Raw genomic sequence first — 14,019 nt, 5'->3', positions numbered from 1 at the left:
CAGCCTGCTGACCGCAAGTGGACTGTGCCTCTCGGGTTGGGCCCACCAGCCGTGCAGCATGGAAAAGTGGGCATGTCCATCCTAACCATTGTGGGGGCAAGGTGGGCAGGTGAGGCCCGGGCGGGACGGCAAAGGGAGGCAGGGAGGAGCACCGAGATTTCTGGCTGTCAGGGCTGTCGGGAAAACGCCACTGGGCAGAAAAGGGCTGAGGGATTTGTGCATGGGCCAGGCTGTGCTTAAGAACAGAACAGCAGAGGCTGACACCCCAGGTTCCAGGGAGGCCTGGGCCCCACAGGCTGGTGGGTTCACCTGGGGTCTGGCTGATCCCTCCAAGCTCTGTTTCCCAAAATGTACCCCAGGGAGCCCCACTTCTGTTTCTTCTTCATGTAACCCGGGGACACAGCAGTGCCCACCTCCCAGGCTGACCAGGGTGGTGATGTCCGACCGGCCACACTCCTGCCTTCCCGCCGCTCCTGGCCAGAGGCTGGGAAACAGCTGGCGGCCTCCCAGGGAAGGACCAGCCCAGACCCTCCCTATGCCCCCACTCCCCCAGTGTCTTCTCTCAGAAAGGGGTCCGTGGGTCACACTTCAGGAAGGCGGTCCCAATGCAGACCAGAAGTTTCTGCAGCTTCCTGGGGCTTCAGCATTCTAAGAGCCCACAGACAGCAGGACAGGGCTGCCCCTGGGTCAAGGGCTGGGTGTCAGGGCCTCTCTGGTTCCAGGGAGGAGCCAGCAGTGGTATCCAGGGAGGCCAGGACTGGCTTGAACAGAGTGGAGGTGACCACGTCGCTTCCTGGAGCCAAGAGAGCCTCAATGGTACGGTAACCACGCTTCTGGGGACCAAGGGGCCAGGAAATCCCATAGCGCTGAGGGTGGGTACAGCTGTCAGCCCTCCGGAGCTGCCCTGGGGGGCCAAGGCATCCCCTGGAAGCCACTGCTCGATGTCAGCAAGGCTGGACCCCCGTCCTGCAGGGTCACAATCCCTCCAGCCAGAAGCCACTCCCAGGTCAAGCACAATCTTATTGTCAATCACTGTGACACGATCATGTGTCAATCACAGGCCACCTTCTTGATCAGTCCCCTCTGTGGCCGCCCAGGACCCTGCAGAATGCACAAGCCAAGGAGATGGGTGGAGCCTGGACATACTTGTAAAAGCAGATGACACTGTCATGTGCGTGATGTCGGGCTCATGCTGGACACCGTGAGGAGAGCATCCTGTAGACCCAGGATAGCGCAGGGAGACCAGGCAGGCAGCTGCCACCTCCACGCAGGTGAGGGATGGGGCATGGAGGTGGCAAGGGCCGTGGAGGTGGTGAGGGGTATGGAGAAGCAGGCGATGTGTGCAGTATGTTGACGGCCCTGGATGGTGCCTCCAGACACCGCCCGCATCGTATAAGATGTGAATTCCATCTCAATGCAGCTGCGACAACAAAAGCTCCGGGGGGAACAGAGCCCTCTGCCTGCATCCGGGGCTGCACATTCATCAGTTCAATAAATCCTCCCAGAGGTGAGTCTGAAACCCTATGAGGTGCCTACCTAGCGTCAGACACTACTCTGAGTGATTTACCTCTATCCACTCTCTCGCTCCTCCCGTCTACCAAGCCCATTTGACAGAAGAGAGATGGGATTGGCGAGGCTGCGTCGCAGGCAGCCTCCGGGACAGGGCAGAACTAAGCCTGGCCCAGCTGCCAGCTGGGCCAGGGTTGTGGGTGAACCCGGAAGGCAGAGCCAAAGGAACAACTCACAGGCCAGGCAGGGCCTCGGGCAAGGGGCACTCAAGGGTGCCACCGACGGAGGCCTGAACTTTGGGGATGGCAGAGGTAACAGGGGAGCAGGGAAGGGACAGTGAGGGCCAAGGGCCAGGCCCGAATGTTCCCCTCCTATGTTTGAGGCGTCCAAGGGCCCAGGTATGAATGGGGACTCTGCCACAGCCCGAGCCTGACACACACCCACCGCCGGCCTCCCTCTCTCACCTCCCTCACCCTCAGGAAAGGACAGAATCCTGCACCTCCCAGACTCAGATGTCCATTCCTAAGGCCCACGGGAGGAGCACACTGGCCACCCTCAGGCAGATGGGCATCCAGCCCACAGCCCTGGGGGGTCCTCCAGGCAGCCCACCTGCCCACTCCTACTCAGGCTGCGCACGGAGATGAACCTGGACCCGACTGACGTGGTCTGTGTCCCCACCCAAATCTTGAATTGCAGTCCCCATAATCCCCCCGAGTTGTGGGAGGGACCCGGTGGGAGGTAATGGAATCAGGGGGCGGGGACCCTCACGCTATTCTCGTGATAGTGAGTTCTCATGAGATCTGATGGTTTTTTAAGAGGTTCTCTCCCACTTTGCTCTGCCTTTTTCCTTACTGCTGCCACCATGTGAAGAAGGATGGGTTTCCTTCCTCTTCCACCATGATTTGTCAGTTTCCTGAGGCCTCTCCAGCCAATGCTGAACTGTGAGTCAATTAAGCCTCTTTCCTTAATAAATTACCGAGTCCTGGGCAGTTCTTTATAGCAGCGTGAGCAGGGACTGATACACCTGCCCACCTTACCCCTCACCTCAGGGAACCAGGCACGAACCCGGCGTGGACGCCTGGAAAGGATGTGGCTCCCAGGAGAGCAGGTGAGCACGGGCGTCTCAGAGCTGGGGGCCTCCTGCACCTCCTGGGTGAAGAGATTCCGAGACAGCTGAGGGCAGGCAGGGGGAGGGCACCCCACTCCTGTCTGCACACTGGTTCCCACTGCCAGCCCCAAAACCTGTCAGTGGAGACCCTTCAGATAGGCATCAGAGTTCACTTCTGGAGCCTCCCTGGACCCCACCTCTTACCCCACCCTCATGTGACCCAGCACCTCCCCCAAACCGCCTCAATGGTCCAAGGTGTGCCATCCTCTCCTCTGGCCTCCTCTTTCAAGGAGCCCCTGGGCATTAAGGAGCACTGAGGCTGCTCACCCACTGTGGGCCAAGGAGAGACACACACAAGCCATGACCTGGGTGCCGGGGACCACTGTAAGGACAGCTGATGAGGGTCGAAAGAAAAGGCCAGAGAAATTCAGAAGTCAGGAAGATTCTGGAGTTTCTGGAAAGAAAGGGGAGCGAGGGCCTCGTGCCGGTCGGGGAGAGAGACCTGCTCAAGGAATGGCTACCCCCAACTCCCACCTGCTCCTTTTACCCCAGGAGCAACCACGGCCAGGCTCCTACCAGGCCCTGGCAGGCCATGTCCGGTGCACAGCTGGGGAAAGGAGACAGCTTCCAGTGACATCCCAGACAACCCCCTCCAGGTCCCCTGGGCTGCCACCATCCCAGCCCAAAGGAAAGAGGCCAGACCCTGGCACAGCCAGCCTAGGGGAGTGCTGGAAGCCTCCAACCCTCCCAGGATGCAACAAAAAGACCAAAAGAAACGGACTGTCCACAGTCCCATGACATGAGGGAGAGACCACAGGACAGCAGAAGCTGGGGCAGGATGGACCCCTGCAGCTCCAAGCTCCTTCTCCCACTCCTGGGACAGGCATTGCTAATCAATCGCTGTTCTCACCTCACAAGCCAGGCTGGGCCTCAGGGTCATTCTGAACATGGGTGACGCTTGTCTGCCCTGAGATGGGGCCCTGTTCCTCGCCTGCCAGCACCTGTCTACAGTGAGGCCACTGACTTTGAAGCCCAGTTGTGGAGGGGAGCCTGGCAGAGCTGGCAAGGCAAGGCCTGTCCATCTGCTCCAAGAAGCCAGTGCTGATTCTGCCCTGAGGCCCCTCCTGCCTCGTAGACCAGAAACTCACAGCAGCAGAGCCGGGTGCTAGCCTCAGCACCAGGGCAGCTCATGCTCAGTCACCTCCCTGCTAGGCTCAGGGCGGAATCAGAGCACAAGCTCACTGTCTCCACCCCCAACTCCTAGAGGCAATGGGCATGGGGTGGACGGGAGCACACACGGGGCTGCGGAGCAGGACCTCGGAGGCCAGCAACATCCCACCCTCCTGAGAGGGCACCAGCCTGTACTTGAGATGCACACGCACACCAGCACACATGGGTATACACACACATGCACACCCACACACAATTCACACATGCACACACACCAACAAAGTGCATACACAGGCATGTATGCCAACACATGTGGGTGTAGAAACACATGCATATGTGCACATACCAAACACAGCAGATACATGCACACAGTGCAAACACAGGCATGCACACCAGCAGTCACAAGCATGCACGCATGCCCACACACATGGGAGCACAAACGCATGCATACACACCAACACAGTGCACATACATGCACATGCACCAGTACAGTGCACACACGCATACTGCCAACAGTGCACACATGCACACACCAGTGCACACATACATTCACACGAGAGCACAAATACATGCAAACACACCAACACAGCACACACACAATGCACACAGACCAACAGTGCACAAACATGCATGCACACCACAGTGCAGACATAACATACATGCACACCACAGTACACACATATGCAGACACCAACACTGTACACATACATGCACACTAAGTGCACACTACACACAAACATGCACACACCAACACCTAGCACAAGCACCCGTGCACACACACCAATGCAGTTTGCACAGTGCAAACACATGCATACCAACACATGGGAACAGAAACACACAGCAACACAGCACACAAACGTGCACGCATGGCAACAGTGCAAACATGGACACACATCAACACAGGACACACACAGATGCACAGCAACACATGGGCACACACACACCCGAGTACCAGCATGAAGCTGTGCATACCCACGGACACACGTGTGCACACACATGCACACACAGTAATATAGTCTGGATGTCTCCTCCAAGTCTCATGTCAAAATGTGATTCCCAGTGTTGGAGGTGGGGCCTGGTGCGAGATGACTGGATCATGGCGGCAGGTCCCTCACGAATAGCTTAGTCCCAGCCCCTTGGTGATGAGTGAGTCCTCAGTCAGTTCATGTGAGATCTGGTTGTTGAAGAGTTTGGGACCTCCCTCCCCTCCTCTCTCTTGCTTCCACTTTCTCTTTTTTTTTTTTTTTTTTTGAGACGGAGTCTTGCTCTGTCGCCCAGGCTAGAGTGCAGTAGCGTGATCTCGGCTCACTGCAAGCTCCGCCCCCAGGGTTCACGCCATTCTTCTGCCTCAGCCTCCCATGTAGCCGGAACTACAGGTGCCCACCACCACGCCCAGCTAATTTTTTTTTTTTTTGTAGTTTTAGTAGAGACGGGGTTTCACCGTGTTAGCCAGGATGGTCTCGATCTCCTGACCTCGTGATCCGCCCACCTCGGCCTCCCAAAGTGCTGGGATTACAGGCGTGAGCCACCGCGCCTGGCTGCTTCCACTCTTTCTATGTGATGTGCTTGCTCCCACTTTGCCTTCTGCCATGATTGGAAGTTTCCTGAGGCCTCTGCAGGAGCAGAAGGCACTACGCTTCCCGTACAGCCTGCAGAACCGTGAGCCAACTAAATCTCTTTTCTTCCTCAACCACCCAGTCTCAGCTACTGCTTTACAGTAGTCCAATAGTGAACACAACGGTCTTCTAGGAGACACTCTTGAAATCTGGCAGCCTGAGTCGAACCCTAATGAGCAGGACACGGAAGAGCAGCCTCATGCTCCCGGCTGGGCCCCGACCACCACTCTGTCCACCAGATGTCTGAAGACTCCTCCGCCTCTGCCCCGGGGTCTCAGCAACATGTGCTATCAGTGCCCGGTGCCACAGCGTCCCAAGGATGCTGCTCCGCAGCTGACAGCCACGTCTCAGGCATCCAGCTGGACCTGGACCTCCTTCCAAGGGACCACGGTAGGTGCTCAGAGCTGGTCCTGATGGCCTTGGGCCCCTCACCAAAGCCCCCTACCCCCTTCTCCTCTGGGGTCTGCCCGCCACCCACAGCCTGGTGTTTGCATGGCACTTGCTCCCTGGAGCCTCCTAGCCTCCTGCCCACGGCAGGCGCTCCTCAGCCTTTGTCTGAATGACTCAGAGGAATGAATGGAACATTCTGGCTGGCTGCGGGGGCGGCTGCATGCAAGCACAGGGCTGCAGCCTGGTGGGGCTCTGAGCCCACGCTCAAACCTGTTTCCTCTACCTGGGGCACAGAGACTGCGCTGGCCCCTGGAACACTGCCCTGGCCAGCGGGGGGTCACATGGGACCTGGAGCCAGTGTCTCCAGATGGGGATAGCAGGGTGAGCTCGATCATCCGGGGTCGGAGACCAGCACCACCTGTGCTGTGGCTGAAAAACAGGCGGGCACCTAAGCATCATCCAAAGAGCTCGGCTCCTCCTCTAAGTAACCTGCCCCCACCCCCGAAGTAACCCAGCCCCACTCCAGATCTCAGGGTGTAGGGCTGGGAACAGGACCAGACACGGAGGCCAGGTGACCTCTGCCCAGGGTCCCCATTCCCCACGCACAGTGAGAGGTGACCAGCAGTGGAGGTGGAATCTAGCCCTTCCCTTGGAGCCCCCCGGGCCGGGAGAGGACAGCAGGCTCTTCCGAAAGGACTCCCCTCCCTGCAGCTCTGAGTGGCACTGAGCAGGAAAAGCAGCTCACACAGCAACCGCTATGCAGCAAGATTGTGAGGCCACATCGCCTCCAGGGAGCAGGACCCAGAGCGCCCCTACCCCAGGCCACCAGGACTGGGTTATTCCGGGAGTTCGCAGTGCTGCGAACTTTGCAGAACAAAATCCCCAGCAGCTGCCTGCACGCTGAACAGAGGTGGCGCAATCTGCCCAATGAATCGGACTAATTACACAGAAGCCACACAGGTTTTGCTTCCTCCAGAAAACTGCTTTCTCTCTTTAATATTCAGTATCCTCTTGTCACAGCCTGTAAGCCTCGCTCAAATTAGGGTGCAGCTGCAACCCAAACCCAAAATAAAATGCCCAAGCACGCGACAGGGACACACGCGGCTCCAGATCCACCGGCCCCGCCTGCCTCCTCTCCACAGCCCGGCTGCTAGCAGGCAAAGAAGTCAGGAAAGATGCTTTCCACCTCGTCTTTCAGGGCCAGGCCTACACAGTCCACATCCAGGCTCCACGGCTCCAGAGGGCTGTCCTGGAGCTCCTGGGAGCCAGGCTCAGGGTCCCCTAGGAAGCCTGGCTCTCCCTGATCCAGTGGACTGCTCTCAGCTGGAGCCCATGCAGGGCCACTGCCTCCTCGGCCTTCCAGGGACCCTGGAAGCAAACAGGACATGTCAGCAGGGCAGGCAGGTGCTCTGGGAGCCTGAGGCAGACAGGTGGGGTCAGAGGAGCAGAGCTCCCACCTCAGCCCATCTGCCCTGCCCTGTCCCTGCTGCGCAGAGGCTGTGATGAAGTAGATGAGCTCAAACCTGGCGGCCCCAGACCCAGGACACCTGTTGGACCAGAACCAGGAAGGAACTCCCCAACACTAAATCCTAAATGGAATGGACACATGCCGTATGACAGGGCCATACACCTTTGCTGGCCAGCACGGGCTAGACCAGAGGCCTCACCGACAGACACGTGGTCGAGAAGAATACAGGGCTCCACACAGCGCCAGCTCTCACGCACGGTCGTCCACATCACGTTCACTTACTCTCTCACATATTACCTATGACACTCAATGCTAGACACTGCCCAATAGCTAAGGACCAACGGAGAAGAAAACGGGGGCTCACAGACCCTGGGACCCCGCGTCACACACGCTGGGCCTGAGTCCCAATTCCCCAGCTCATGTCAGGTGCTGATGCAGGGGGACCAACCCAGGACCCAGGGCCCCACTCACCTGGCCACCAGCTGGGACCGGCAGTCAGCAGGAAGGACGTCCCATCCTCCACATCAGACCCCAACACAGACCTGAGGAAGGGCAAGAAGCCCTTCCTTAGTGGCCACAAGTGGACCCAGGCCTTGAAGCTCAAGCAAACATTTGGGTCCCAAGTCCTGCAAAGGCAGCTTGAAATGCAAACACCCAGACGCCACTCCTGACGGGCTCCACCCTGCCCAGTGGGGAGAAGTGCAGAAGCCACCGCCGCTGAGGACACCGGTCAGCGGCTCTCCCAGGTCCCGATCCGTCCTGCAGAGCATCTCTGCCGGTTTCTCTCCAGCCGCAGTCTCGCTCTTCTTGTCCCCTCCCTCCCCCTCCCCTCCCCTCCCCCTCCCACACCCCAGCTGGTATGTGCTCAGGAAACACAAACTCATTTTACTATCAACCAAAACAAATGACAATTAGGAAGACAAAAGTGTTTCCAGAAACACACATTAGAAAGCCACACGGCAGGCCGGGCGCGGTGGCTCAAGCCTGTAATCCCAGCACTTTGGGAGGCCGAGACGGGCGGATCACGGGGTCAGGAGATCGAGACCATCCTGGCTAACACGGTGAAACCCCGTCTCTACTTAAAAATACAGAAAACTAGCCGGGCGAGGTGACGGGCCCCTGTAGTCCCAGCTACTCGGGAGGCTGAGGCAGGAGAATGGCGTAAACCCGGGAGGCAGAGCTTGCAGTGAGCTGAGATCCGGCCACTGCACTCCAGCCTGGGTGACAGAGCGAAACTCCGTCTCAAAAAAAAAAAAAAAAAAAAAAAAAAAAAAAAGAAGCCACATTGCAAGGCTGGCTGGTCCTGTCCTGGGCTGTGGCCTTGGCCTCCCTCCCACAGGCACAGAGGAAGCAGGGACAGAAGCTTCCAGATGCCAATAAAGGGGGCCTAGGCAGGACTGGAAGGTGCGGCAGGCTCACACACACATGCTCGCTCACGCACACACAGGCATGCACACCGCCTGGTCACTCACCTGGCCTCCTGCACAGGCATGGGGGCCTCAGCTGGCTCCCCCAGAGGTACAGCCCCCATGGCCAGGGGCCCAGCCTGGCCCAGCCAGCCAGGGGCCTCCCCACTCATCATAGGCAAGGTCTGCTGCTGCGAGAACGGAGGCCAGGACAGGGGTGGCCTCACAGCCTTAGGAAGACTCGGGCCTGGGGGCCACGGCACCAGGCTGGAAGGTTCTGGGAGAAAAGTCAGATGCGGGTCAACCTTCCCTGCCCGGCCGCACAGGCTTCCCCCGAGAACCTCGCAACTCAAGGATTCAGTCCACTAACGCTGACGGAGTACCTGCCCTGCTGCCTGCACCCTGCAGCAGGGAGACACGAGATCAGAAGCGGGTGACAGAAGGGTAAACGGGGAGAAGATGAACACCCAGAGGTGGGGTGCCCAACACCTGGGGGCCGAGGGCTTCCTAGAGTGGGTGCTGGCTTAGCCAGCTGCAAGGGGCTCGGATCTGGGGACCCTCTTAGCGCTGCCTCCCAGACCTCAAGCTCTACCCTCAGACCTGCTCCCTCCCCATGCCTGGCTGATGGGTTTCTGGAATGCCCTGATGACCCCAGCTCTGCCACCAGCCCTGCCAACCGCAAGACTGTTCCCGGCCACAGCCTCACTCACGGGGAGCCAAAAGGCACAGCCCTGCCTCTCATGGCACCTGGCGACTTCCAGACACTGGCACCATGGGGGCCAAGGGGAACTCGGTCATCAGAGACGCCCTGCAGGGCCACCCACAGAGGGACCAGAGCTCAGCTGTGGGTGGCATTAGGGACAAAGGCCCCGGGTGGCAGAGGGAATAGCTGGGAGGCCTCGGGCCCCTGGCTCACCCCAATTACAGTTCCTGCCATGGGCAAGCAGCATAGGCGGAGGAGCAGATGGGGTACCCTGGGGAAAACAGATCTCTGGCCACATCCAAAACATAACAGCCACAGGCGGGTGGAGGAAGCAGAGCCGCAAAGCTGGATGGAGCAGCCAGGATGGGGCCGAATCACTCTGCATCCCCACAGTTCCCACAGACCCAGAGACCCAGGACAGGACCAAGTCCCTCTACGTCCCCACACTTCCCGCAGGCCCACGGACCCAGGGAGTGACGAGGATGGGGCCAAGTCCCTCTATATCCCCCATGCTTCCTGCAGACCCAGATACCCAAGAAGTGACCAGGATGGGGCCAAGTCACTCTACGTCCCGAAGCTTCCTGCAGACCCAGGTACCCAGGGAGTAATCAGGATGGGGCCAAGTCCCTCTTCATCCCCATGCTTCCCAACAAACCCAGGGACCCAGGGAGGAGGAGGTCAGGCCCTCCCTTCCCTGGAGCACAGGGAGATCCCAGGAGGAGACAGGACAGAGGGAACAGCCCCAGGGTGGCCTCTGGCCGGGACTCTCCCTTCCTTAGCCACATTTACTCCCTCCCAAGAGCACACATCCTTCTTCGCACAAAAAGAAGGCACAGCCCGGGGGCCTTGAATCGAGCTCAGCCCTCAACACCTGGGTTTCTCACCAACACAAGAGCCTGGGAAAACTTCGAATTCCTGTTTGCAAACAGCCCCCGCTGTTCTTAGGAGTAAACCACAGCCTGTCCGGGCTCCCCAGGACAAGGGCACCCCCCACACAAACACCCAGGACTCACCTGAGAAAGGGGGCGGCCCACCCCGCACCTGGCACAGCCCCGACAGCACCTCACACTTGTCTGTGCCCAGGGACGTGCAGCTCGGAGGGTCCCAATGCCTGGAGGACGCAAGGACGTGGGGCAGGGGCTCTGCGCCAGCCGATGCCGGATCCCGGGACCAAGGACGTTCCAGAAACGCCTTCACATCTGGAGTTCTAAAAGGAGCAATGTGACGAAGATCCTGGGTCTACCCCCGGCCCCCTGGAAAGCTGACCCACCTACCCACCTCAGGAGCAGAGGGCTGGACCCGTCCCCAGAACACCCCAGGCACCACCTACCACCAAGCCAGCCTCTGCACTCCACAGCTGCCTGCCCAATTTCCCTCTGCCCAACTCCCCTGGTTCTAGATTCTTCCACAGCCAATTAGCCACCAGCCCCATGCCCCAGCCCACTGTGGGGTAAAATGGGTACATTTAAACAAAATATGCAGATAGTCCTTTAACCTGGGGAGCTGCCATTCTGAAAAGAACCAAATTATCTTGACTTCAGAAAACTCCATTCCTGAAGCTGCCCATAGGGTGGATTGTGACACCTCACTGACCACCTGCAAATCCCCCACACACAGGAGCAAAAGAGACTCCTCCCGGCCACCTCCCACCTCCATGCCAGTCCAGGCCCTCGATTCTGCCGACCGCGGTCCCCTTCCTGGAGCTCGCCTGTGTTGGTCACCTCACGCCTGGCCACCTGAGTCGGCAGGGCCCTGGGCAGGTCACCACCTGCGGAGGCCCAAGCGGGCCTCCAGGCCACACCCTCCCAAGGACATGCCAGGGGCTTTGGGTCTGCTGCTCCCAGGGTCACCTGGCCCTGCAGAGCAGCCCCAGGAGACACTAACCGAGTCCCGCCAGATGCTCCCGTCCCAGAGTCTGGCACGCCTGCTGGAACCTGACTCGACAGCGTCAACTGTAAGACGTCCTCCTGCAACGAGTGCCACATCTCCTTGGAGGAAGCAAGAATCTGAAATTCAAATAAACAAGTAAAACAAAGACAGGGAATCAACTGGGAAACCCAAGAAACTGTGGCTAGACTGCTACCCTGGGGCCTGGAGGATCACTATGAGCTCGGTCCCTGCTTACGACTTGGGGGCGAGGGTACAGGCTGACAACGAGACTGAGGTTCCACCCCAGAAAGACCCCACCATTCCTGAATCAGGCTGTGCATACCTAGGGCCTCACTGCAAATGCTGGGACCCCTGACCTCACAGATGACAACACAGTTTCACTCCCCAAGCAGGTCCTCAACCCCAGCACTCACGGGGTCAGCCAGAGCCCCCAGGGCCTTGGAGAGGGGACAGGAGCCTCTCTTGGGGACATGCAGAGAAATGATCTAGGGGGTGCTCAGCCAGGGAGGATCGGGGACCCCAACTCTCCCCCAAATTGGCACAGAGCATCTGGGTAATCCATCAATGAACAGGACTCAGTGGCACATGAGGACTGGAAGGGAAAACTTGCTCCTTTCCAGAGAGGGAATAACAACAGGCAGGACTTGAATGAATCAGGAAGGGCCCTGCTGAAAACGTGGCCTGCTCTAGTCATGGAGGCTGAGGGGGCTGAGGGAGACGCGCATGACAGGTGACGCGCTGCCTGCAAGGTGGTGAGATGTCCCATCACCGTGATGCCAGAGGACTGACGGCGACTACCCTTACAACTCACAGCATGCTGCTCCTGGCTGGACCCCAGGGCGCTGACAAGCCGCAGAAACTGCACAGACATCTCCAGGACTGAGGCCATGTCCTCTCGCCGGCCATCAAACTGGGGCAGCAGGGCCCGCAGACGCTCACAGCTCAACGAGATCCGCTTCCTGGTTCCGGTCAAGAAACAAACATGTCTGGAAGCATCTCTGGGTCCTCCCGGCCTCCCCCAGAAGGGACAGCAACCGCTAGAACCTACCAGAGAGACCCTGGGGGCTTGCCAGGCAGACGGGGTTACAAGACAACTGAGAGCTGCCCCGGGGTAGAGTGAGCTACGAGATGACTGTGAGCTGTCCCCATGGTCTGAAAGCCCCGAGATCCACATCAGAGCACAGCCTGGGCCTGACCCCTGGGCCCCGGTGACAGGCTGTCCAGCCCAGGCCCAAACCATGGCTGCTTTGTGGTGTGGAGAGAACAGGGATGATCAGAGGCAGTCAGAAGTGCAGAGGGTCACAGGTGCACAGCCTCACCAGCCCAAGGCTTCAGGGCAAAGAAGGGCTGCAGGATGTCCCCCAACGTGGCTTTTCTGGTTTACTTGGAGATGTGCAGTCTGTCCTTCCACTGGGCACAGGCCACGAGCCCCTCCTGGCTGCCTGACACCTGGTGGCAGCCACAAATCTAATCTCACCCGCTCCACCCCTTTACAGCGCCCCGACTTCTGGGAGGCACGGCCACTCACCTGCGCTCCCTCTCGCTGATCACGTTCCGCCGAAGGCAGGAGCTGGGACCCTCGGCCACCGTAGGGGCCTTGGGCTGGCCCGAGCCCTGGGCCGAGCCCTCGCAGCAGGAGAGGGCACCAGACAGGGAGGAGCCGCTGTCGAGAGAGCCAAGAACACCAGGTCCTCAGAACCCCAGAAAAGGCCACCGGGAGTCCCAGATGCCAGAATGGGGGTCTTTGGGATGCGGGTGGAGGCCAAGACCTGGGTCACGTAGGGACACGACCCGGCCCTCTCTGCACCCCTTCCCCTCCCCCAGGGTCCAGGGCTCTGCCCCAGGAAGGCCAAGAGGAGTGGAGCCCGGCGACTTGCGGAAGCACCCCTGGGTACAGGGCTTGGGCCCCCACACCCTTGGCCCCCAGCCCAATTCCTCACTTGCATCCCCTGACGGTGGGGACTCCGGAGACCTCCGGGTCGGGCTCGGAGCACCGGGACGCCATGAACTCGCAGCTGCGGAGCGACCCCACGCGCACGGCCCCTTCCGCAGGCAGCCCCGCCCCCTCACGTGTGCTCTGCCCACCTGCCACGTGCTTTCCACCCAGCCCGCCTCCACCCCCACTCGCAGTCCGCCCCCACAGCGCATGCGCTCTGGCCCTCCCCACGCATCCAGCCCGGGGCCCATGTGACCCGCGTTCCTGCAAAGGTGCTGGAAAGGACTCGGAGGATCCACCCACTCCATGCTCCCTCGGTACGCCAGGGAAAGGGCCCCAGCCCAGGTGGCCCTGCCTCCGCCCTTACCTTCCCGGGGGTCGCCTTGGTTCCTACTTATGCGAGGGTCTCGTCGCCCCAGGCACTTTGGAGAGGCTGGCCCCGCCCTTAGGAGCCCAGCCCATGGTGGGAGTGGGCGGGCTGGGCTGAGCCGTTTAGCCCAGGCCTGGGGGACACAGGGACAGGGAAGGGTACCCGCCTGCCCCCCAGTCGCCCACGCCTGCCTTTTCCCGCAAATCTAGTGCCCTTGCGGGTACTGCTCCTCAGGATAGGGTCACCATCCACCCTGCTGGGTCGCCCAGAGCCAGGGGCATCTTGTCCCCACCCCCCGGCCACCATCGTCCGCGCTCTTCCTCCCGCTCAGCTCTGCCGGGCACCCTCAGAGCCGTCTGTCCCTTCCCCTGGCCCTGTCCAGGCACCGCCCCCACTTCGTGCCCTGGGGCCCCAGCTCGACCCCTCATACTATCAGCAGGTTTCTGCGGGGTC

General features: G+C 59.9%; 1 protein-coding gene across 1 annotated transcript; it reads right to left on the bottom strand.

The window, feature by feature from the left end:
- Positions 1-6,754: 6,754 nt before the first annotated feature.
- On the bottom strand, positions 6,755-13,320 carry SOHLH1 (spermatogenesis and oogenesis specific basic helix-loop-helix 1). The gene is made up of 8 exons (XM_010372748.2): positions 13,201-13,320; positions 12,789-12,923; positions 12,072-12,219; positions 11,255-11,376; positions 10,384-10,577; positions 8,734-8,944; positions 7,733-7,803; positions 6,755-7,161 (listed from the first exon to the last, which is right to left on the bottom strand). Exons 1-8 carry the CDS (start codon positions 13,263-13,265, stop codon positions 6,944-6,946), a joined length of 1,164 nt encoding a protein of 387 aa, XP_010371050.2. The 5' UTR covers positions 13,266-13,320; the 3' UTR covers positions 6,755-6,943.
- Between the last annotated feature and the right edge of the window lie 699 nt (positions 13,321-14,019).

The sequence above is a fragment of the Rhinopithecus roxellana genome, chromosome 16, assembly GCF_007565055.1.
Source record: "Rhinopithecus roxellana isolate Shanxi Qingling chromosome 16, ASM756505v1, whole genome shotgun sequence".
Taxonomy (NCBI): domain Eukaryota; kingdom Metazoa; phylum Chordata; class Mammalia; order Primates; family Cercopithecidae; genus Rhinopithecus; species Rhinopithecus roxellana.
This window is presented reverse-complemented; position numbering and strand designations above follow the sequence as displayed.

What these genes read in the sequence shown, in the direction of transcription:
- SOHLH1 (XM_010372748.2), bottom strand. Translation starts at nt 13,265, where the DNA reads ATGGCGTCCCGGTGCTCCGAGCCCGACCCGGAGGTCTCCGGAGTCCCC. An exon ending in CCAGCCAGGAGCAGCATGCT is followed by an intron (nt 11,377 to 12,071) that starts GTGAGTTGTAAG and finishes TTTGAATTTCAG; the next exon opens with ATTCTTGCTTCCTCCAAGGA. An exon ending in ATGCCTGTGCAGGAGGCCAG is followed by an intron (nt 7,804 to 8,733) that starts GTGAGTGACCAG and finishes GCCCTTCCTCAG; the next exon opens with GTCTGTGTTGGGGTCTGATG.